General features: G+C 40.4%; 3 protein-coding genes across 4 annotated transcripts; 1 reads left to right on the forward strand and 2 right to left on the reverse strand.

The window, feature by feature from the left end:
* Nucleotides 1-456: 456 nt before the first annotated feature.
* Nucleotides 457-6,527, reverse strand: LOC106180176 (uncharacterized). Its single transcript, XM_087011660.1, has 6 exons — nucleotides 6,416-6,527; nucleotides 3,584-3,952; nucleotides 3,061-3,270; nucleotides 2,242-2,544; nucleotides 1,636-1,890; nucleotides 457-1,251 (listed from the first exon to the last, which is right to left on the reverse strand). Exons 2-6 carry the CDS (start codon nucleotides 3,924-3,926, stop codon nucleotides 1,022-1,024), a joined length of 1,341 nt encoding a protein of 446 aa, XP_086867786.1. The 5' UTR covers nucleotides 3,927-3,952; nucleotides 6,416-6,527; the 3' UTR covers nucleotides 457-1,021.
* Nucleotides 6,528-7,411: 884 nt separating this feature from the next.
* LOC106180180 (uncharacterized) lies at nucleotides 7,412-9,056 on the forward strand. Its single transcript, XM_013564094.2, has 2 exons — nucleotides 7,412-8,387; nucleotides 8,918-9,056. Exons 1-2 carry the CDS (start codon nucleotides 7,674-7,676, stop codon nucleotides 9,047-9,049), a joined length of 846 nt encoding a protein of 281 aa, XP_013419548.2. The 5' UTR covers nucleotides 7,412-7,673; the 3' UTR covers nucleotides 9,050-9,056.
* A 532-nt stretch (nucleotides 9,057-9,588) lies between these two features.
* Nucleotides 9,589-15,916, reverse strand: LOC106180182 (dipeptidase 1). Of its 2 annotated transcripts, none has more exons than XM_013564096.2 (11): nucleotides 15,773-15,916; nucleotides 14,914-15,154; nucleotides 14,494-14,635; nucleotides 13,978-14,110; nucleotides 12,662-12,812; nucleotides 12,144-12,228; nucleotides 11,599-11,775; nucleotides 11,000-11,096; nucleotides 10,665-10,740; nucleotides 10,167-10,302; nucleotides 9,589-9,752 (listed from the first exon to the last, which is right to left on the reverse strand). In XM_013564096.2, exons 2-11 carry the CDS (start codon nucleotides 15,123-15,125, stop codon nucleotides 9,657-9,659), a joined length of 1,305 nt encoding a protein of 434 aa, XP_013419550.2. In that variant the 5' UTR covers nucleotides 15,126-15,154; nucleotides 15,773-15,916; the 3' UTR covers nucleotides 9,589-9,656. The 2 variants fall into 2 exon arrangements, with proteins under 2 accessions (XP_013419550.2, XP_086867787.1); XM_087011661.1 differs by having other exon boundaries at nucleotides 9,618-9,784.
* Nucleotides 15,917-15,955: the final 39 nt, after the last annotated feature.

Genomic DNA, 15,955 nt, shown 5'->3' on the forward strand with positions numbered 1-15,955 from the left:
TAATGTCTTCCTTGCTGAGCATGATTCACTTTTATTGCTCTAATGTTCTCGAATTTTAAAAACACCGGTGTAACATTATTTTGGGGCTTTTATAATTTTATCCGCTGTGCCTGTGGACAATTTCCTTATAAAAATTGTGGGATGTTTCCAATACCATAAACGGCGTCCAGAATTTATCAAAGTGAACGGTATAACCATTTTGTGGTTTGAATTATATGCTTAGTAGGTTTCACGTCCCTTTAAAGATGGGATGGTGTTTTTATAAGACCTTAGTATCTTTTGAATAATTGTAAAAGAATGACGAGATCAGAAACATGGAGGAATATATATCCATTTTGATATAATCTGGTTAATATTAAGAGTTGTCATTAAAACGAGAGTTACAAACGAATCTTAAGAGCGACAACGCCTTCGACAGCAGTGATGGGTACTTATAATAATTTCTTAACAACAATGTGTAGAAAGTAAAACGTGAGTAGAAATTTATTGTCACATTAATAATAGAGACATTCTGAAATCTACGCATTTCCACATAGCTGTTGCATAACCTGTAACTCACTGACGACATCTCAATCTGGAAATTTACAAACATGAAAATATTGGACAGGTTTGACAATAATGTTATACCCACTCTACATCTCTTAATCCAAACATAGCCAATACACCATAATACACGCTTATAAATACATGTACAAGTGACAAAATGACCAGTGACCAGTTTAAATGTTTATCCTACCTCCTGGCATTAAAATCGTGTATATCTTCCCTGCCTTACAATGACTGTCAACAGATTTGCCTGTAATCATTAACATGTTACTATGACGACGCTCACGTGAACCAGCCGAAGTCGGTCACAATCATCGGATAACGGACATTTTAAGTCTAGTATTTATATATATTCGAAACCTATGCAAATATTATCTCAACAAGTTTTCCCGTAGTCGTCATAACATTTTTTAATTTATCTTTCAATCAACTGTATAGTCTCGACTGTATAGTTTCAATGTACTCCTGCAAGCCATTAATCACAACCAGCAACTCTATTCTTATAAGTACATAGCTGCACGGTCTTGGGGTTGAAGTATAACTCCCCGCTGCATTGCAGCGTCACGACCCTCGTCCCTCCAAATATACACTGGTAGTAGGTCTGGCTGCAGCCGGACGCGTGGGGGAAGTAGCCGTCCTGGCCCTTACAGTCGTATGGAGGGGGAGTGGTCGGCCCGGGGGTGGTAGACTCAGTCGTTGTCGTGGCTGGAGAGATATGGGTGGGACAGATAAAAAGTGAGCTTCGACAGAATCCTGAGAGTGAGAAAGAGAGAGAGAAAAAGAGGGAGAGAGAGAGAGAGAGAGGGAGGAGGATGACGACAAGAAAGGAAGCCAAAGAGAAAGCTAGAGATAAGGAGGGTTGGATGAATTAAAACAGAATACATAATCGTTAAACAGTATTGTTAGAAGGAAAGATTTAAGAAATGCACAAGGTCGTTTATCTATTTTGCTGCACTGTAGAATACATTAAAAAATTGGCAACTATTACAAAAAGTTACAAATAAAATCATCGTAAGCATGTTACTGGGTGAAGACCTGTTACAGACAATACCAATATGCGTATCTTCATCAAACGTATATTATACTCACTGGGTGCCGAGCCATTACAGACTGGCGTCCACTCCTTGAGGTCACACTGCCCTCCCCACTCAGTGTCAGGGTTGAACACCAAGTCCCCGGGACAGGTCAGCTCGTTCACCCGCGTCCCGCCATATATACACTGGTAGTAGGTGCTACTGCAGCCCGTGGGGTGGGGGAAGTTACCGTCCTCCCCCTGGCAGTCGTAGATAGGGGGCGTGGTAGGACCGGGAGTTGTTGGGGGCGTGGTCGTGGTAGAAGGTATAACTTTAAAAAAGAACAAAAAATAAAAGAAAGTTTAAAACTGAATATGACCCCGTTTTCACATGTCGAAATCGGCCTCTCCGTAAAGAAGGATATAAAGTCTAACAAATATTCAGTCCGATTTATGTGTTTCTATACTGTAAAAGGACATTTTGTGTTTCTTGCAATTGGCATTCGATTTTAACTTGTTGCCGCTTACTCTCTTTGTGATTGCAGTCATTTAACTGAAGATGGTGAAACTGATAACAAACTAAATAAATAATGAATAGATAACTTAAAAAGTAAATAAGATTTCACTGTATATATATGAATAATATGAAAAATAGGCCTATATAAAGACGAAGTTTAGACTACCTTCCCATCGTAACCCTGATTCCAGCTCGCATTCATCTTTCAATTTCCCCTTCAGCACACAGGTCATCTGGCGCTTGCTGAACCAGTAGTTTTTATTGGGACAAGGTCTGGCCCGGAACCTCCCGTTACGACATATCAGAAACTGGTCGCACTGTCTGGGATGGTGGTAAATGGCCGTCCTGCGGCTGGGGCACACAAATAACGGCGTGGTGGACTGGGGCACGGTGCTCTCCGTGGTCCCGGGGGTGGTGGTCGTAGTGGTATAGGGGGCAGCAGTGGTGGTCGTGGTAGAGGTGTACCCGGCTGTAACAAACAGAGCAGTGAAATGAGCGAATTCCGTGAAGGAGTTTTTTCAAAGTAACTTTTCAAAATTCACTAAAAATTTAGTTGGTTAAACGTCGTGTCACACCGGATGACCGGATGGACTTGAGGTAATAGCATTCGCCTAAGGAAAGGGAGGAAAAGGGTTCGATCCCGATTCCCGCTCCAAGGACATACCAGTTCTTGACAAATAGGTAGGTCTACATGTACCTGCTTTCTAATTGCTAAATGCAATCATGCAGATTCTAGAAGGGGAAAGTACCTGGTCTGTGGGTGTAAGGTATACAATATCGCGGTTATCTGCCAAATAAAATTTCCTTTCACATGCACCCATTAAAAAAACCAACTGAAAACACCAGAGCGGTACGTAGTTTTACAGTCATGTTGGAACTACCTGGTACTAGTATGCTGCTGCCGGAGAATCGCTGGGGTGACAAGAATCTCCTGATGATGAGATGTTAAAATGATTCAGAATATCCTGAATGCGTTCATACTTACGCCACGTAATCCTTGCCCCCCACGGCGTACAGACATCCTTGGACTTCTCGTAAGGCGCACACCGTCCCGAGATCTCGTCGAAAACCTGGCCGTTCGCGCACACCGCTTTGCTCTGGCGGCCGGAGAAACATAACGTCATGTGAGTACAGTCCGGGTGTGCTCTACCGCCGCTCTTTCCCTTGGGACATTTCCAGTCTCGACTCAATGGAGCTGGAAAACGTCAAGTTGGCTAAAATGGGGTAAGAGTAATCTGCCCGAACCGCTCGATAGATAAGATAAACTGTACAATGAAATTAAACGAAACAATAATTGTTTAATTAACATTGTGTTTTATGACTGTGGTTAGATATTTTAAAGCTGGCATTGCATCAGTCTGAGTTTAAGTTTAAGGCTGTCGTTTATCTTACTGATGTCAATGAAATAGCAACGTGATAAAAACATAGGAATCAAAATTCGAACTAAGAATTTAGAGAAAAAAAAAATTTTAACGAAATCATCTATATTTTCTCCTTCATATCCTCACGCCATGGCTGTCGTTTATGTTTGTCGCATTGTCTTCCTATTTCTCTTGCTGTCACACAGCTCTTCTTCAGCTTGTCGTAGTACACCCTCTCCTTGTTAGGGCAGTGGAACGCCCCGCCGGGCTTGGACGTCGTGCCGTTGGCGCAGATGTAGAAGAAACGGCAGTCATTGTTATCGGCGTAGAACCCGTCGGGCCAGTCTTTGCAGTCATAGACGCGTAATGCATTCTTAACAGGATACGCCGAGATGTCTTTTGGTTTCAAGCCAGAGGGGGCCTGGGCAGAGACCAGGGTGTGGATCATCATAGCGACTGCAGCGATCCTAGCGATGATGACGCCCCCCATTTTCTATCAGTTGCGTTGTTCGACAACTGATAGGCAGAAGAAAAAAAATGAAAAATTAAGTAGAATACAGCCTAAAAGAAGCAAACACATAAACATGATTTTCAGGTGCAAACAAAACTCAAAAAGCGAATATGGCAAAATATCAGTGGTGAATACTTTCGTCAAACAGATAAAACAATCCTGAAAAAGGCTTATTTTATAGTTTCTAGATAGTATGATGGTTAGTCTTGACTAAGAGACTGAATAACAAGAGAGATTAAGGTGGTCCAAAGTCAGCATATTTCTTTTCGACTTGTCCTTAGACATCGGTCAACATCTAAAGATAGGCAACCCAGTGACGGATTTGGGGGGGGGGGGGTCAGGAGGGTCTTCGCATCTTAAGTGTCCTCGAATCTGCACCCCCCCCCCTTTCAAAAAATCCTGGATCCGTTGATAATAATACCATGTTTGCAGACTGGTGATGCGCAGGTTAATACACATGTGTACGGCCCACGACCTGTTGATTATTATGGCAGATATATACATGTACAACTGGCCCTCTCTGTGAGAAAGTAGAAAGTTTCCATTTGATCCGATCGATCCTAATGTAGCTTCTGTGGCTCCGTGGTAACTCCGCTGTCTTGGAGACAGCACGACGTTTGTACGTGGGTTCGAATCCTAAGGCTCGCTAAATAACTCTCTTTTGCTCGAAATAATTTCTGCAAATTGCGTTTGATAACTATAAGAAGAAACGCGTAGGTATGGACGCTAGGTGAGTCAGTCACGGCTCAGCCGATAGCGCTCAGCTTTAAACAAAAATACAAAGCCACCAGCAAACCATGTTTACGAAAAGTCACGAGATCAAATTCCAGCTGACGCATGCCAGCTCACCACATTGACGAGCTAGGCTCCGCAATCGAAAACGAATGTAGGCTCTCGTGTGTCCGAGGAAATTACCTCTTGCATAAAACCCGGTATAGTTTAGAATTAGTGATCGATTTGAAAACAACTGATTGCTCGTCATTATCATAGAGTCTGCGTCGTCAATTATATTTCTTTTCTCTATGATTCAAAGTCTTTAAAATGATACTTTGGCGGGGATCTCTATCCTTTACCAGCTTCTCAACAGATCAAAATTGAATTGAGTCAATACCTTACCTGGCATGACGTCATGCATGTCATACAGCCCTTTCATAAAGAGGTTATCTGCTCGTTGGAATTATCAGTAAGAAAGTTTTTTTTTCAAAAGTCACATAGCCGCTAATGCTTTACCTAATCATACATTTTGTTTTTATGCCCTGCTTATCAAGACTGTACATATATTCATACAGTACCCGGGGCAACTCCACAGTGGACGTTTGAAATGGCAAAGACTACTCAAAACTAAAACGGCTAATTAGTCAACCGCTTTGGGTCTCACCGTGCTCAATAACGGCACGTGAAGTCAAACATAAACTGAGTGTAAATCAAAATGAAAATAACAGCATCTGAAAGCATCTAACTAGGAACCTTCCGGGCAGGCTAAGGTAATAGACAGACCCAGAGTCAGCGAGAGTTATGTGGCGTACGCGAGTGCGTCATACAGTGGCGGATTTAGGGGGTTCTGAAAAAAAGAATACACTAATTTTCTTCTCTTGAAATTAGAATTTTAATTAACAGATTCATAGTTCTAAATCGCACTAAATGGCGCCGTTTGCCCTCTTAAATGCTCCAAGAGGCCTGAGGGTCGGCTTCTTATTAAAAAAAAAGGGACCCACATTCAAATAATCATGGATCCGCCCCTGCGACCTCTCAGCTAGCCTTATATATATATATATATATATATATATATATATATATATATATATATATATATATATATGCATCGCCCCTACCCCCCACTCCCCCACCACCACCACCCAACTTATTTCAACCAGGGCTCTCAAATGAGCGATCCCTAGATGTCGCATTAAGGCTGAAGATCACCGTTCACGTGACCAGTGAGCACAGCTGGTGGATCGAAACGTCTTGTACTGTATGCCTCTCGTCATTTAGTCTTAAGTCAAGAGTAATTCTGTTTTATATAGGTTTAACCCCCACCCCCACCCCAAACATATATTGTGTAATGAACAGGTCCTACTGTATGATATTTAACACAATTATCAATTGTAATATCTGTCAAAAAAGACGGATTTTGGCAGAATTGTATATAGAGAATGTCATCGCCAGCTAATACCTGTAATCTGTTGCACAACAATATCAAGATTTGACAGCAGATGGCCAGAATACTTGAGTTTAACGCAACATTAAGTTGACAAGACGCCTTTCTACTTCTTAAGTCAGGTTGAAACGAGTTCACTGATGTTAATAGCCATCCCATAGCCATCTCCATTGTATTAAGTGCATTTATGGCACAGAAAGCTTTTGAATATGTGGCTCCGACTTACATATATTAGACATACTAGGAAAAAGACATAAATCGTATATTCACTTTGTATACATATTTTTTCAGAAACTCAACGTCTACATACCTTTCCTGCAGTATGACCGTACAAGTCACTATCAAGGCTGCCTCCGTCTCAGGGTAAACAAGGTGAACTTTAAAGGGATAACAACTGTTCACTTTGGCCCCCCCCAAAAAAGGATTTCCCTAGGGTAAAGGACAATATTCCCATACTTACAAATGGCTAATGAATCCATTCCCACTTTCAAAGTTAGTCCCGGTTTTGTTTTGTTTTTTGTTTTTTTTTTCTAAAAAGTTTGTTTTTTTGTTTTTTCTCTCTTAAGAGATTATTACACAGTGTAGCCATCTGGAGGTCACGTGATGTGATGGCAAACACAAAATCCAGAATAACTGCGTAAACCGCCGTTTTGGTGGCGAAATAGAATTTATTATATTTCTATGAGTTGTTTACTATGTATTTACTGTGAAAAATGGATATCTTACTAACAGTTGTTATCCCTTTAAGTCTGAGAACTAGTTTGTGGTGGGAACCCTCCCAGTTTCATGGGCTTGAAGCTGTCAGGTGTTATTCATACACCGCGACTAATGGGCCATTGACTGACATTGTATAACCATTAGGTATACACTAAACTACCATACAGCGCCACACAGTTTTGATAACTTCATTATCCGAATTATTTTTGAGAAACATCACGCTAGGGAGAATATAACAATAGAATAAAAAAAAGCTGCTCGCCCCGCTTCGTGTAACTGCGCAGACTTCAGATACATCCTTGCATTAACTAGTTTCTTGTGTAACAATTTTATTAATTAATTTCTTCTTTTTCTTTTCTTTCGGGAGATACAGAAAATGTGTATTTACTCTGTTTAATGGTTGCATGATTAACTGTAAAACCTGCCCTCATCATTATAACAAAATAAAAGATCATATATTTTATTCTGTTATAAAATTAGAAAATATCAATGAATATAATGAACCAAAAGCCAAGTAAGCGATAAAATACCCGAACAATAGAAGCTAGTCTTCTAAATCCAATTAGTATTCTATATTTTTTCTTGAGCCACCATTCATTCTCTGAACAATGCTTTTTATCATTCATTCCAAAGCCATAATCACTTTTGTGATGTCACAATCACTTTTGTGATTGTCAGCTTAATACAACAATATCGCTTCCACGGCACTGTGCAATTTCCACGAAGCTGACTGTGACGTTAGCGACTTTTTAGTGTGACGTCATGGACGTCGCTAAGAGACGTCAGCCAGATGTCCTAGGTGCAAACATAGCCAGCAACCACATGTAACAACCTCTCCAAACTTAAGCGCAATGGACGGAGAACGTATCACCGAAACTAACGAGGAAGGCGGGCTAGATTATGAACTGTGGGCCAAGGAAAATGGGCCCAAATATATGTCAGAACTAAGTTTGGAAGAGCGTCCTACCAGCGCATACGAAGACGGCTACTACTATTACCAATCTCATGAGTACAAAGAAAGAAGTAGAAAATCAAAACGTCAGAAAACTGTGAGATTTTCCAACAAGATCGAAATAGTCCGCCGTAGGGAGCCAGTGCTCAGTATCCGCACCCAGGCGCTGCCGCCACCAATGCCGAGCGAGTGGGACATCAGGTATCTGATCAACAACCCCAATCTCAGCGATACTCAGAAAGATAACTGGAGGAAGGAGCTCCTTGATAAATTAACTGCAGACGACAACGGTATCTTCGCCAATAGCAGCACAGCTACGGGCTCTCCAGGTCGATATATCTTGGAACAAAACGATAATGCTCGGCGAAGTGGTGATAGGGCTATAGACAGGGAGGAAACAGGGGATGCTGCAGTGGAACACGGACCAGTTGAAGAAAGTGGCATTTTTATAACAGAAACACAACAGAAGGTTGTTAGCTATGAAAAAGACAGGGACATTCCATCAGAACGCGGACTCATGGATCTGTATGATGACATAGACGTCAGAGATATGAGCGGCGTTGTCCCGGTGTTCAAGACAAGGCCAGAGCTGCCAGAGCCAATGCAAAGAGATGTGAGTATAGCATATATACAGGGACGGATCCAGGATTATTTGAAGGGGGCGTGGGTTTCGGGGCCCGCTTAAGGGCTCCGGAAATTTTTCGGTATTTAAGAGGGCGAACGGTGCCATTTCAAGAAGGGGTAGTTGGATTTTCAGAAATCGAAGGGGGTCCAGGACCCCCTTAAATCATCCACTGACACAGTTTAAGCGCAGCAGCGTTCCTCCAGGCTCAGAGTCGACGTATTAGTGTTTGTGGTTTCTTCGTCACGTACAGCAAGCATATTGGTCTCTTATTCTCCAATAATTTAAATATAGAACTTATACTTTTGATCACGTTATTACATGCATTATAATTTGTTAATATCTTAAATTTTTTCTTGCTCTTTCATTTTTGTGACTTTTTCATCAGCCAGGACAAAACTAGCATTTTGCGATTCGCTAGTACAATAAATTACATTTTAAATTATGCTCATGTTGTTACAATCCTGTATAAGAATTGTGTCATTTCTTTTATCGAACTACTGATATTTTTATTCTTGCAGCCTCGAGTTCATATTATAGCAAAGAATGGCGGATCTACAGAGAGCTTCTCAATAACCACCAGAAATAAAGGAAAAACACAGGGGCAAAAGAGAAAGAGCACTCAACATGCCAAGCAAGCAGCCGCGTCATAAATTCAACTTTGGGTCGTCTTTACTATAGGCCTATAGTGTTTCGAAAATGAATGATACATATCAGATGTTTCTTTTAAAAATGAATCATTGACAAAAATACCACCGGTTGACTTCGGTATGCCAGCCGTGGCGCATAATGTGCAATCAAAGCAAGCATGTATATTATTTCGATCTTTTTCTACTTTTTAAAAATCGTTTAACATATTTTATGTAACAAACATGTGTATTTCGTTCCTCTCATAAAAATTTATTTCTTATTTTTAAAATAATCCCTATACTTTCCTTGCACACAAAATGAAAATATAGAAAAGATTGTGAACATTATTGTCCGTCTTTGCAATATTTACTCGATATTGTTTGTGAACAATATTAAATACGTAATGTTGAAAGAAAAAGTACGGTTGGCACTCCACCAAAACGTTTTCTCTTCGTTGAATGTTTACTCATAATGGCGCAATCCACTTAATATGTCCTCATTATATTATAATTAAATGTTCCCATTTAATTCAATGTCGTTGGTGTGGAATAAAAATAAGACACTGAGTCATAGTAAGCAAGTGGTCCCGCTGACAATTCATTTTACGGGGTTTTCAAGTAGTCAGTAGAGTTAAAAGTCCGGCCGACAGGGTTCGCTAGTGTTCCTGAGATCAGCCACCGGTATGTGCTCGTCTTGGATTTTGCTCGTCTTCAACTGCTCACTTATCTAAACACAAGCAGACATTCGTAGATTAAAACCTACAACGTAATTTAATATGTATTTAATCGTAAATTTACGGGTTCATCAGCAGGCTACACTTTATATAAATCAATAAAGGTATATGTACATTGTAGATATATAAAATCATTTTGCAAATATGAATGAGAAATCGAAAGTGTGAGAGAGGTAGAAAGAGACTTTCTTTCGAGTTGCGTTTCTAAGCGTTTCTAAGTACAAACGTGATTATTTGTTGATGAAGGAGAGAGTCATCCAAATATTAACCGTAACGGCCGTTTCTCACCCTCAGTGTCCCAGGGGACTGAAACTGGCATTCACTATCAGCATGTCTCCAGTAACACCGTGAAATTCAGGGTGTGTCTACACAAATGTAAAATAAACTCCAAAATTATAAAACATTACTTTTTCAACCTCCTTGAACACTCTCAGCAAGTTCTCTCCCGCCAGTTTCTTCATCTGTGTGTCTGACCAGCCGCCCTCAGCCAGGGCAGTGAACAGGGCCGGGTACGTAGACACGTCCTCCAGACCCTGGGGAAATCTGACAGAGAAGTATTGTTTTAAATAAAAAAAAGAATGTTGTCAAGGTTAAAAAATAGCTAAATAAGTACCTGTAAAAGAAAAATCTGAATACCGGTATAATGATAATGATTAGGCAAAATCAATAAATAATTAAATAATTAAATAAAAATTTGAGATCCCCGATCGAAAGGATAATTACTACATGTAGCATAATCATTATGACCATGACCACAGATATCAGGAACGTGATGCCACCCCTACTAGTACCTCCCACCCCTCGGATAATGTGTAATGGTACTGTGTAGAAGAGGGCACCCCACTTGTAACAGAGAGAGAGAGAGAGAGAGAGAGAGAGAGAGAAAGAGAGTGGAGATCAAATACCCGCTTGCCCCATCGTAATCAGCGCCTATACCAACATGGTCTTCTCCGATCAAGTCTTTGATATAATTCATGTGGTCTGGAAGAGAAATATTCAGGAAATGCTATGCGTAAGACCTAACCTAAAAATGAATTTAGACCACACTGTGTATTAAAATAGATAACCATGTTTGAATAATTGACGGAATGAAGATGGCTTTTTGTATGAAAGAAAAACTATCGCAGACAAGGGCAAAATCCGTTTCTTAGGTGCCTGTCGCCAGCAATTTGCTACTATTACGAATACAAGCAAGAAAATTCGATACTAGGTCACTGGAGTGAAGGTTATTTCTTCTTACCTACGACCTGTTGTAAGGTGGCAGTGGATTGGTTGTTAGGAAAACAGTTGACATATTCGTTGTAAAAATTCACCATGATGAGGCCGTTATTCTCTTTCTGGAGAAAAAAACAGTTTTGAAAAACTTGTTATTTATGATATAGCTGTTTTATGTGCCAAAAATAGTATACATTCCATGTAACGTGACTAAATCGGCGACGTTTCGGAAGCTGGGTCCATACGGAGTACTAGTATAGGATATTACTACTGATATACATGAAGCGGCAATAATATTTATGATAACAAAAAAAGTGCCATTGTAAAAACTTGTTTTGAATACTTATGCTTATCAAGTAAAAAGTATATCTATGAACAACACTGATTTTAAAAACATTCCAAAAGTTGTTCTACCTGCAAATGCAAATTGCTACAACACGCATGCATACACATATACCTATTTTGTCTTCGCTGCCACGTTGCCCTCGGTTTTCTCGCCCGTCTTTTAAAAAATTAAAAGTTAAAACTAACACACTCGCCGCTTTTTATCACATCAATCCGTTGTCACATTCCTCTGTCTTCTCTACCGCAATCACAAGCTTCTCTCTTCTCTATCGCACTCACCAGCTTCAGCAACACGTCATCCTGGACATTCCGCGGATGGTGACACACCGCGTACGCTGAAGAGTGGCTAAATATCACGGGTGCCTGGGTGACATTGAGTGCATCCAACATGGTGGCCTTGGAAACGTGTGATAAATCTACCAGCATACCCAACCGGTTCATCTCTAAGACAATAGTCTGGATATAGAAATGAAAGAGATTTGGAATTCGGCCGAGACATTTTATAAAGTTTATAAACAGAACACCCAAAATGTTTAGAATTACTCAGAAGTTAAAAATTCACGTATAATTTTGATAGTATAACAAGACTGAAAAAGGTATACTCTGAAAGATGTCTGAAATACTTACAAAATAAAAAAAAATCTCATTCAAAATAAGGACAAATTAAATATTTAATATCAAACAAATAAACAAGCATCTATTGGCAATGGGAGTCCGGAAAAAGAATCATGCATGTTATCTCAACTCTACTAATCTTGATTAACTAATGTGGCACCAAAGTTTTGCGAAGTTAAAATGATCGTCTGCTGGAGCTGCGTTCTTACCTGTCCCCACTCAGACAGTCCATTGTTGACCGGAGGGTCATACTGAGGGTTAGCTGGCGGCCAGTCCGACTTCCAATTGTCCGCCCTGAAAACAGTGCCCACAGTGCAGAGAAAAAATAATTTTTATACGTTTGCAATTTAAAAAAAACTATATCCTTCGATGAAATTATAATTAGCTTGTTATCTAACTGAGAATAAAGAACCATCAAAACATGGACATGGTACCCCCTTACACACTGAAACTGACATCTGTCGTAATCCTAGAATTCCAAGGCTTCTGTTCTGACGTCTAGGCTATTTGAACTACTACTGGTTAGGACTGTTCTGTCATGTTTATAGATAACTAAAAATGTTTTTAAATAGGTTAAAACATTTTTAAAAACTGATGGTTTTTACCTGTAACATTGAAGATAATTGCCGTAATGATACCCAAAGTGCACGAATTTATATATTTTTTAATTCATTAAAACAACAGCTCTCGTCCATGTTGATTTTCTTGTTCACAGACATACATTTACCATGGAGTATGACAACTGTGGGTTAGAGTCATATACCGGACCCCAAGGCGGTAAAATACTCGAAGGGTTGCTAGGCTACTGTCGATCATGTGACCACCCTCTAGACCAATCAGACTGCCGATTTTGCCAGCACTAAATGCATCTTCTATACCTGTTGTGGAAAGTTTTATTGTTAATTATATTGATTTCAATGTAGTTTAATAACCCCTCTCTCTCTCTCTCTCTCTCTCTCTCTCTCTCTCTCTCAGTGATATATTAATTGAGTAATTTATCTGTGCACTTTCAGGCGCTTTAATTTGTCATTAAGTGCTACATGTATTTTGACAGGTCGCCCAGACGCCAGAATCACTTCCCCTGCCTTGAAATCTGATACTTAACTTTTATCGAAACAGAAAAGCTGAGCAGCTTATGTTTTAAAATAAGTAATATTGAAGGTCTGATAAATTAAATGTGTCCGCCATTACGAGCACCACATAGGGTGTATGGCAGTATCAGTGCAGACAGGGCTGAAAAAACAAGGGCCCATTTCAACAAAGACTTGTTGAGTGGAAGTTAAGTCTTAGCTTTATGACCTTAAAAATTGGATTTGCAAAATGAAGAGGTAGATAGCAGTATGTCTATAGTAGACCGCGACCATGCAAGCTTACATGTATATTTTTAAGATAAGCGATGTTTACATATGTACATAAAATATCAGGCTTGATAATATACATAAACAAAAACGTGCTATCAATAGCAAGACATACACTGTAAGACTGTGTTTTCATGACAGGAAGGTCCAAAGCAGTTTATAATCCTCAAGAGCTGATAACAGGTCCAATCTTCACTTAAAAAGTTTGAAAATTATCCAAGACTCATAAACGTTTACATCAAAAGGGCGCCATGTCTGTATAGACCGCCAGTTAGCGACGACAGAATTCTTAGAATTGAGCCCTTTGGAAAATAAACACAAATAAATAAATTGCGCTTAGGGACCATTCCCAGACCTTATCGTACTAACTATTGATCGATCTATCTCCAAGGGGATTGTCGATAAGTTGCAATCAACTTAAACGGCTTAGCTGACTAAAGCTGCTAGGGGGTAATCAATTGTCGTTTAACAGCTGCCGTAGGTGTCCCAGACATCTGAGCCGCTTAAGTTGAAGGCAATTTAGCGAATAACCCCTTGGAGATGGATCGATCGTGTTACATCGATATAGGAATGGGAACCCAGTCTACCATTGTACCATGAGTTGTGACGAACCGAAAAGTCATTACATACAGACAGCAAAAATAACTGATTAGAAAGTCAAAATTGATTATAAAATGGCGCCTACTTTGAGCAGTGGTGGCGAAGTGGAAAGTATCCGGGTACTTTTCCACGAATCTCATAATGGTGTCCAACTGGTCCAGGGCTACCCTCGTGGCGTCTTTGTACTGAGCGGAACAGGAGCCATAACAGGACCAGAACTATGAAAACGAGGCATGTTTCACTAGATATGTATAATTGTATGTTTAGATGCGTGCATCTAAGACTGAAAAGATAAGACAGCCGACTACTAACTAGTATGTTAAGACGACTTGGTGGTCTTTTGGTCTCTCAGAGCATTTAACGAAAGACACAACAAAGTTAGTTGACATACTAAAATGAGGTTTTGTCACTACGGAGTGTAAAAATATCAAGATTAACAAAATTTGTTCTGGGAACAACGAAATCGACCTTTTAAAATATCTGTGAATTGCAAATTTGGCGGTAAAGCTCCTAATTTTGACATACATACATGCAAGATGCTTGAGGTGGGTGAAGAGGTGTAAGAACATATTTGGGGGCCCCTGTCTCCTTCATAGATTACCTGTGCCCCGAGCTTTCCTGCTCTCAACCGCGGTATGTCTGTCTGTGTTTCTTTCCACACACCAATCAGACTCTCCCTGAGGTTCACGCTATCAACTTGGTTCATGACATTACTCCTGAATCTGTAGGCCAGGTCGTTATGTCTGGAAAGAGAGGACACGTTGACATCAGGGAATTAATCCCAATGAATTTCAAGTGAAATCTCTCTCTCTCTCTCTCTCTCTCTCTCTCTCTCTCTCTCTCTCTCTCTCTCTCTCTCTCTGTGTGTGTGTGTGTGTGTGTGTGTGTGTGTGTGTGTGTGTGTGAGAGAGAGAGAGAGAGAGAGAGAGAGAGAGAGAGAGAGAGAGAGAGAGAGAGAGTGGACACCGAAAAAAAAAGTTACATGAAATCACAGCGTAGGAAGAAACATATATAATTTTACCCATCAATAAGTGGCGTTCCCTCTAGGACCTTTGAAGCCAACGCTTGGGGAGAGCTGTCTGTCGTGAATTTCAGCGTGACTACATGTACCACCGCCGCAGCAGCTAATATAACTACCGTTCCAGTGATTCCTGCTATTAGACATTTTCTACCACAAACCCCTGATTTTCGTCGTCTACCCAGGAGAGGCTCCATACTGTCGTATGAGGACATATTGCTGGCACCAAAAGAACGGAAAAGACCTGGATAAAGACATAATGGTAAACAAATTAATTGAATATCAAAATTAAGGTTGAAGACAGACTCACTTCCATGATGAAATCGCCTCTCTCATTATATACTGAGTTAATACTTGCATAATTGGAGTCTATACATACTAGGGGTTAATGCTAATGTATTTATCATACGTATAATTGTTTTGGATTTTATTTTAAATTAATTGACTTTGAAAAATATATACCGGTAAGATCGTTTTCTCATATGAATTGCTATGGGTACTGACAGTTTACCTGACCCACCACGGACCACAGTGCTGTGTATCTCTCTCTCTCTCACACACCCACGCACACACACACACACACCTTACATGCAAGCAATGACACAGACACACACACATACACTTAAAAAGTCGAATCGATGCAAATATCAAGCACTTGCACACACACGTACACACACACACACACACGCGCGCGCGCGCGCGCAGTGACACACACACTGAGAGAGAGAGAGAGAGAGAGAGAGAGAGAGAGGGGAGGGAGGGAGAAAGGGAGGGAGGTTCAGTGCCTCTTTTGGAGTCATTCCATATACCGAGAGTACACTCTTACACCAACTACATGTAGCTGACCGCCCTACCGTCTTACCTTTCCAACCCCAAAATATCAGAGTAAATTTACCCTGGTGAAGTCTCTGGCAGGGTGTCCATTGTCCACTGTACACAGGAAGCACTCGTGTTGTGGTACAAAGGTGACACTTAACGCGTCCGCGGGAGCTTGTTTGTCAATAGTATATCGGGACCTAGATATTAGGTTATCTGAGACGGCTGG

This window comes from Lingula anatina, chromosome 4 (assembly GCF_051362555.1).
Source record: "Lingula anatina isolate TDL-2025a chromosome 4, LinAna3.0, whole genome shotgun sequence".
NCBI classification, from domain to species: domain Eukaryota; kingdom Metazoa; phylum Brachiopoda; class Lingulata; order Lingulida; family Lingulidae; genus Lingula; species Lingula anatina.

Excerpts from the sequence above, each read along its gene's own strand:
- LOC106180176 (XM_087011660.1), bottom strand. The coding sequence starts at position 3,926 with ATGGGGGGCGTCATCATCGCTAGGATCGCTGCAGTCGCTATGATGATC. Across the intron at positions 3,271-3,583 it reads ACATAAACGACAGCCATGGC|CTCCATTGAGTCGAGACTGG; the intron begins GTGAGGATATGA and ends GACGTTTTCCAG. Across the intron at positions 1,891-2,241 it reads ATCAGGGTTACGATGGGAAG|TTATACCTTCTACCACGACC; the intron begins GTAGTCTAAACT and ends TCTTTTTTAAAG.
- LOC106180180 (XM_013564094.2), top strand. The coding sequence starts at position 7,674 with ATGGACGGAGAACGTATCACCGAAACTAACGAGGAAGGCGGGCTAGAT. Across the intron at positions 8,388-8,917 it reads CAGAGCCAATGCAAAGAGAT|CCTCGAGTTCATATTATAGC; the intron begins GTGAGTATAGCA and ends TTATTCTTGCAG.
- LOC106180182 (XM_013564096.2), bottom strand. The coding sequence starts at position 15,125 with ATGTCCTCATACGACAGTATGGAGCCTCTCCTGGGTAGACGACGAAAA. Across the intron at positions 10,303-10,664 it reads GATTACGATGGGGCAAGCGG|ATTTCCCCAGGGTCTGGAGG; the intron begins GTATTTGATCTC and ends CTTCTCTGTCAG. Across the intron at positions 9,753-10,166 it reads TGTTCAAGGAGGTTGAAAAA|ATAAGTGAGCAGTTGAAGAC; the intron begins GTAATGTTTTAT and ends GCTTGTGTTTAG.